This window comes from Gambusia affinis, linkage group LG18 (assembly GCF_019740435.1).
Source record: "Gambusia affinis linkage group LG18, SWU_Gaff_1.0, whole genome shotgun sequence".
NCBI classification, from domain to species: domain Eukaryota; kingdom Metazoa; phylum Chordata; class Actinopteri; order Cyprinodontiformes; family Poeciliidae; genus Gambusia; species Gambusia affinis.
In genome coordinates, this window is record NC_057885.1 from 23,748,514 (window position 1) to 23,756,081 (window position 7,568).

A 7,568-nucleotide genomic window follows, 5' to 3' on the forward strand; every position below is an offset into this window, starting at 1 on the left:
ACAAATAATAGAAAAAAGTAAAAAAACATGTCTGACATGGAAAATGTTTTACAGACGACAAATGGTAGAAGCAAAAACTCTTTTTTATTTAAATTGTCTATTTTATGAGTTGTTAACAACTGAACCATTATTTAAAGTTATAAATTATCAGTAAATTCATGAAATATGTCCCCAAAAAAATGAAGAATAAATAAAAAAGGCTATTAGTTTCTGCTTTAAGGTGCTTAAATATTTAAGCACCTTAAATATTATATTATATAAAATAGATATAATAACTATTTATATCTGGTATTTATACCAGAGTCTTGGCTAACTTCAGATATAATTTATGTTTTTCTAGGAGTGACAAAAATAGATCATCAAATAGACAGAGAGGTTGACATTGACACAGCTGAGCATAAAATTATTTAGAATCATGGAAGATCCAGTTTATTCAATTAACTGCATTTAACCAAGAGGTTTGATTCTAAAAATGTTTCCATTTGGCCCAATTTCTGTTTTAAAACTGGCTTATTTTAATTTCTACATGTAAAACAATCCACACACACAAACATTGATGCTTGCTTCTTATTTATTATCAGAGCAGGAGAGAAATTGATTACAGGTAGCAAACCCTCACCAAAGATTTAAAGCACAATCAACTGGATTATATTTAGAAGTAATCATGTCAACTTTTGACTCGTGTTTGAAGCCAAAAGTTGATGGTTGATTACAAGAAAAAGCAAATCATTAATTTTAGCTGAATGTTTGACCTGCAGATTTACTTGGCAGGACGAATTTTCATGCTGATGCTCTTCAGGGAGTAATTATGTCCCTTCCATTGATTCCAGTCCAGTCCAACAGCATTGAGAGTGTTGTCAGCCCCCCAGCGATAAACACCGTTAGGGTTTGTCGCGTGACAATTATAGTACCAAAAAGCACCCAGAAAGGTTTTGGCACAGTTGCCGCTCCCCTGGTCCTGGTCTTTGTCAAAGGTGGAAAATTTCTGTCCGTTGTGAGCGATGAGGCTGTCTCCTGCAGAAATCATTACAGGATACAAAAACTATATGAATTTAAAAAATACATTGAGTTGAAAGTTTAAATAGTGAAAAATAATATATATATATATATATATATATATATATATATATATATATATATATATATATATATATATATATATATATATATATATATAATATAAAAAAACTACTGGTTTTATAAACTGTTGTTTATGTTTTGTGTCATAAATCATACGAAGTTATGTTAATCTCTTATTGGACTATTATCAGTGAGATCAATTCAATTTAATTTGCTCCAGTTTTTTTGCTCTAAACTGCAAAAATCAATCTGTTTGTTTCAGAACCATAAGAACAAACTCTAGGTTTAGATTTCACTGATAACCTATTTAATACAATCAAAGTGTTTTTTATGAATCCTGATCCTGGTCTAAATACAATAAATTAGCTTTATTATTATTATTATTATTATTATTATTATTATTATTATTATTATTATTATTATTATTATTATTATTATTATTATTATTATTATTATTATTATTATGGTTATTATACACCTGCACTAACACAGGAGTCCCTCAGGGATCCATGTTCAGTACCTTCATCTTTACTTTCCAGAATCATTGCTCTAATTACAAACCCAGCACATCCATCCATCATCCATCCATCCATCCATCCATACATCCATCCATTCATCCATCCATCCATCCATCCATCCATTCATCCATCCTGTCTGGTAATGTTCTTCTCATGACTCACCAGCGCCCCCTTTGTTGTTGAAGCCACTCACATGCAGCAGGTAACCGTCACACTCAGAATCGACTTTAAATGAAGAGTAAAGAGCAAACTTTTTGTTTCCTTCAAAGTCCTCCATGTCGACCATCAGTTCATAGTTTTGATTCCTTGTCAACTCGTGGATGTTATCAAGACCTGCACAGAGATGGAAACATTAAAATTGGATTTTTACTGAGACTTTTACAAACTCAGAACTTAGTTTGGGCTCCTTCTGTCCAGATTACTGCAGCAATGCACCGTGACACGGAGTCGATCAGTCTGTGGCGTTGATCAGGTTTTATAAGAGCCCAGATTTTTCCTGTCCAGTCTTGGACTCAGTGACCATTTAAAAGCCTTTGCAGATGTTTTGATATAATTAGCTGATTAGTGTGGCAGCAGGAGTCTGAAATATGGAACTTTTTCACAATATTCTAATTTTCTGAAATAATGAATTTGGGGTTTTCATTAGTTTTCAGTAAAAATCCTCGACACTAATAAAAGTAAAGTAACTCCTACATCAATAAAGAAACCATACACTGACTAACTGTTGAGGTTCATGTCTCACCCAGCCAGTACTCTCCAGCAGCGTTTCCAAAGCCTCTCTTGTACTCGGCCCAGTTTCTGTAGAAGTTTACAGAACCATCCATCCTCCTCTGGAAAACCTGGAGAAACAAAGGAATCTGTTCAGGAAGTGAACAAGTTTCTCACTTATGTGGTGATGTGGCCTCGTTTTTCCTTTTGAGTTAAAGTTATGTTCTTTATATTTGTTGTTTAGGATTGTTGTTATATTTTGAAGTATTTATTTTTCTTAAATTCAGTTGGGTTGTTGTGTTGCATGTTTTTGAGGTCACGTTCCACACACACCCGGAGACGCCCCACTGCATCAGCACAGGTGTTCCGCATTCTGATTAAGCAGCGTGCAGACTGGGACTGGGATAAATCATCGACGGTGAGACATCTGGAGAAGAAGAGGCAGACGGACTTGGGCTGTTCTTTGTGGAGGACGGCACGGGCAGGCTCAGGGACTAGCGACGAGAGGACGGGTTGCCGAGAAGTGCCATCCGTCGGGTTGCTGTTGGAGGCAGCGAGTCATTCGACTGGTCGCCGTCAAGAAGCGTGTGGCCGGCTGGAGGAGCAGTAGGGACTGGAGTGCGGCCGAGGTTCATCAGAGACTGGAGCTAAGCATCTATCTTATAGACTCGTTTTGACTTATTTGTCAAGGACTGCCTGTGCCTCCTCCTTCTTTTGATTTCTTGTTTTTAAATAAACTATTGGAACTTTTATTGGTCGTTGGAACTCTGTCCACAATCCCTGCTAGTTTTATATTGGGTACTCCACTCGGGTGCCACACTTACACATTCAGGATGAAAAGAAAGTGAGTTTTATCAACTCTGAACTGATATCAATAATCAATATTTAACATGACAATAGTTACCAAGTTTGACTTTTAACATGGAGGTGAAAATGGAAGGAAAATAAAAACTCTTCTTTCAACAGAACTTGATGTTTGTTGGATGAAAACCTCCAAGAACCTTCAGATAAAACAAGTTGTACTGTGAAGTTTCTGTAGAGATGGACTCACCGTCCAGCGTCCTCCCTCTGAGACCATGTCACAGTAAACCTTCACACAAACACACAGATTGAGTTCATCCAGTTCTTTACACTTATTATGTATTACAAAGTCACACATTATGTGGAAAAATAAAAACTATCACTGTCTCAGTAACATGTGAACTTATAATTAAATACAATTTTATCTCAATAAGTAACTGCTTTAGTTATAGGTGAAAGAAATTGGAGCTTGAACTGAAACAAGATACCAAACATCAAGAAAGTTAAGTTTCAAATAGTCAGTTTTAGTAAAGTTTATGAAGATTAAGAAAATATCTGGTCACATTTGAAGGCAGATAAACCTCCAGTCTTGGTTCTGCACAGAACTCTAATCTGAATCTTCATTCCTATGAACAAAGCAAAGTTAAAGTTCACCTGAATAGCAGATGTAGTTCCACTTGGATAGATGATGTACACTCCACTGGGAAGTTTATTGTCCTCATTGTAGACGTCATTACAGTCAGCTGGCAGTTTGACGGCTTCACAGCTGATCAGCAGTGGAGCCAAGAGGAAGAGAAGTGATGACAGCTAGAAGACAGAACATGACACCTTCTGAACATCAGCCATCAAAGAAACTCTGATTACATTTCATCTATTCAGATTAAACCTGATCCCTGTTCTTGTCCTGTATGTTGTGCTGCCAGATTTTCAGTCAGAATAATGCTGAATTCTGCCGTAACAATGGTTTCTGGTAGGTGGGACCCTCCATTTTTAACAACTCATTTGATCAGTCATATTAAGAAATGTTATTTCTAGAGCCAAAAGTAGGACAGTGTTTACATTCATTTAATGTCTGAATACATTGAAACACTCAAAGTCTCTCATCATTTCAGTGACTGAACAAATACCTAACATTTTAAATATTTAACAAAATCACTAGAAGTAGTTTGATTGGTTTATTTTTGACTACATCGTTAAATATTTTGCTTGTGTTCATATTTTATTCATTAATGTTTCAGTATTTGTAAATTTTTATGTACAATGTCCTATATTATCCATCATCAAATCAATATTTCAGCTACATTTTTTTTATAGTGTAAATTATAGACTTACCTTCATCTTTACTGTTGATCAGGATAAAATGGATCAAAACTGATGAAAATCTGGAGTCTGAATTGAAATACAATGAAATTTCCTGTCAATGAAAAATAAAATAGAGAAACTTTAGTGGTCAAACAGTTGTGAATAAATTCATTGGTTCATTTCTCACCTGCAGCTGGAATGAACTTGATTCCAAACTTCTGCTTCTCCTCTGTGTCTCCGACGTTCAGACTCCGTTATTTATACCTACCAAAAGTGCTGATGTGTCACCTCACCCTGATTATCAGAAATCTAAATCAAACATCACCTAATGAAAAAATGAACTTGGCTTCTTCATTTTTCAAAGTAAATACTGGATAGCCCTGCGACAGCCTGGCGACCTGTCCAGGATGAACCCCGCCTCTCGCCTGGAACGCAGCTGGAGATAAACACCCCATTAGGGACAAGGGTATATAGACAATGGATGGATGGATGGAAATACTTTATACAGGATCTGGACTAAGGTGTGAATGAAATTTGACACCAGTGAGTCCAAAGAAGATGTGAACAAACACTTTTTATGACAGGCTTCTCAAGAGATTGTATCTTTTCTCAAACATATTTACTCTGTGTTGTCATCTGGCCTTTTAGTCAATACTTCTGTATCCTGGTAGAAATCAGACCCAACACCAACACGCCATACACAAGCAAAACGTTGGACAGCATCCTGATGGGGATTGGACTAATATTTATCCTAGCTAAAGTGGTTCTGATCGATTAGAACCACATTCAGTCGATCAGACATCTTGCTGTTGCATGTCATAATGTCCGACTTCGTTTCGCTGTTACACTCAGACTATCCTCTGAAAAGTGTCAGTACTGAAACATGCTGTCCCTTGCATTTATTCAGCTTGCTGGAAAAGTCAGTTTTGATAAGTTTAAATCCCCCATGACTTTTGAGGAAACTGGACAAACGAAAAGCGGATCAACCAGAATGTGTAGGATGAGTTTGATCAAATGAAGAGGCAATAAATGGGATCAAAATAAAACTTCAATCCAAGATGGTGGACTTCCTGTTTAATTAGATCATGGATGAGGGAGACTTTTCTGTAGGTCTTGGAGAGCTGCACAAGTTTATCAGTTTTTATCCCTTTCTGATTAAATAAGGTTAATGTGGAGGATTGTTGAGGAATTCATGGTGAGACTTGCAAAACTTTAAAAAAAATGTGATTTTCATACATTACTAATAAACATAGGAATTACAAAAGGCCTTTGCATTGCTGTGGCTGCTTGGTGATTAAAAAATAATCTGAATTGAATTAAAACAATAATAGCTGCAGTAAAAATAGATGTGTATGAAGAACATTATAATCAATCCAAGTCATAAAATACAAAGAACTTCTGATGATGAACGTTTTCAAACTGGCATATTGGATGGATGGATAAATGGATGGATGGATGGATGGATGGATGAATGGATAAATGGATGGAGGGATGGATGGATGGATGGATGGATGGATGGATGGATGGATGGATGGATGGATGGATGGAGCGAACGTTGTTGATCACGACCCAATGAAGCCAACAGGACCACATCATCCACTGAAATCAACCTGATTCTAATGCCACCAAAACGGATCCCCTCATCATCTTGGCTGTGCCTTGAAATTCTGTCTATAAAAGTTATGAACAGTCAGTGACAAAGGGCAGCCTTGGTGGAGTCCAGCTCTCACTGTAAATGAGTCAGACTTACTGCCAGCAATATGGACCAGAACATTCAAGGACCTAACAGCCCTTATTAATGGACCCATCTGGTATCCTATTATCCTGGAGAACCCTCCATGGGGCTCCCTGAGGGACACAGTCTAACTCTTTCTCCATCTCCATAAAGCACAGGTAGATTGGTTGTTGAACTCCCACTCATCCTCCAGGACCCTGCTGAGGATGAAGAGCTGAACCAAAGCTACACAACCAGGATGAAAAGTTCTCTGCTCTTCCTGAATCTGAGGTTCAACTATCCAGTGGACCCTCCTCTCCAGGACCCCTCTGTGGACATTTCCAGAGAGGCTTAAGAGAGTGACCCCTCTGTAGTTGTAACACATCCTGTGGTCCCCCTTTTTGTACAGGGGGACACGGAGGTGGGAGTTAAAGCCCCGTCTCCCGAGACTCTGCCAGATGTTCCAGACATTTATGTTTGGGCTTTCCAGGTCTGACCAGCGTCCTGCCCCACCATCAGAGCCAGCACACCACCAGATAGTGGTCAGTGAACAGCTCTGTAACTCTCTTCACTCGAGTGTCCAAGACCTGTGGCCACAGATCAGATGACAGCAAAGACCTCTGGTGTCCTGGTGCTAAATGCTCATATGGACACATTATTCCTGAATATGGTTTTCACTATGGATAATCCATGATGAGCACAGAAATCCAACACCACTCTGGGTCAAATCAGTGGGGGGTATTCCTCCAACCAGGTCTCTCTGTCATTGTCATGAAAAGTGGTGTGAGGTGTTCAGGCAGGATGCTGTAGACCCAGGTAGAGATCAATGGTGGTGTTAAATCATGAAAATAACGCACAAAAACAATCCAAAGTCCGAAAATCCTGGCAGCACAGCTGAACTGAAGACAAAGGCTCGATACTGTTAGCAACAGGTCAGTGAATGGACAGCTAGACAGAAAGATACACATATGACCAGGACCCGACAAAGACACAGAAACACAGGTGGACTTACATACACAGGAGGTAATGAGGGAATGAGAAACACCTGGGAACAATCAAGGGGAAGACAGGACAACACAGAGACTCAAAATAAACACAGAAAAACTCAAATCAAAACGGAGAAAAACAAATCCTAATAGTCATTTCCCATGTGAGTGTTGAAGTCCCCCAGCAGAACCGTGGAGTCCCCAGGGTGGGACACTCTCCAGTCCCCCCCAAAGACTCCTAATAGGGTTTATAATCTGACTTGCTGTTTGGTGCATGAGCACTAACAACAGTCAGAACCGATCCCCCAAAAATCTTTCTTTAATAGCGTAAAAGATGTCATTAAAAATAAACCACATAAAGAAGGTCAAGTTTAGGTCACCTTCTTCCCTCAGGACATTTTTTTCTCTCTTTGTTTAAAACAAACACCTCGTGCAGGAACTTTGCTGAGGGATGCGTAC

The 7,568-nt window shown here is 38.4% G+C and overlaps 1 protein-coding gene across 2 annotated transcripts; it reads right to left on the minus strand.

The window, feature by feature from the left end:
* Positions 1–553: 553 nt before the first annotated feature.
* Positions 554–4,740, minus strand: LOC122821056 (microfibril-associated glycoprotein 4-like). 2 transcript variants are annotated; one of them, XM_044098894.1, is made up of 7 exons: positions 4,597–4,740; positions 4,440–4,521; positions 3,762–3,914; positions 3,358–3,396; positions 2,341–2,437; positions 1,761–1,931; positions 554–1,014 (listed from the first exon to the last, which is right to left on the minus strand). In XM_044098894.1, exons 2-7 carry the CDS (start codon positions 4,443–4,445, stop codon positions 761–763), a joined length of 720 nt encoding a protein of 239 aa, XP_043954829.1. In that variant the 5' UTR covers positions 4,446–4,521; positions 4,597–4,740; the 3' UTR covers positions 554–760. The 2 variants fall into 2 exon arrangements, with proteins under 2 accessions (XP_043954829.1, XP_043954830.1); XM_044098895.1 differs by having other exon boundaries at positions 4,440–4,496; positions 4,597–4,670.
* Between the last annotated feature and the right edge of the window lie 2,828 nt (positions 4,741–7,568).

Bases quoted from the DNA above. Each gene is read 5' to 3' on its own strand.
- LOC122821056 (XM_044098894.1), bottom strand. The intron at 1,932-2,340 runs GTGAGACATGAA...ATCTCTGTGCAG, and splicing joins TGCTGGAGAGTACTGGCTGG to GTCTTGATAACATCCACGAG. The intron at 1,015-1,760 runs GTGAGTCATGAG...TGATTTCTGCAG, and splicing joins CAACAACAAAGGGGGCGCTG to GAGACAGCCTCATCGCTCAC.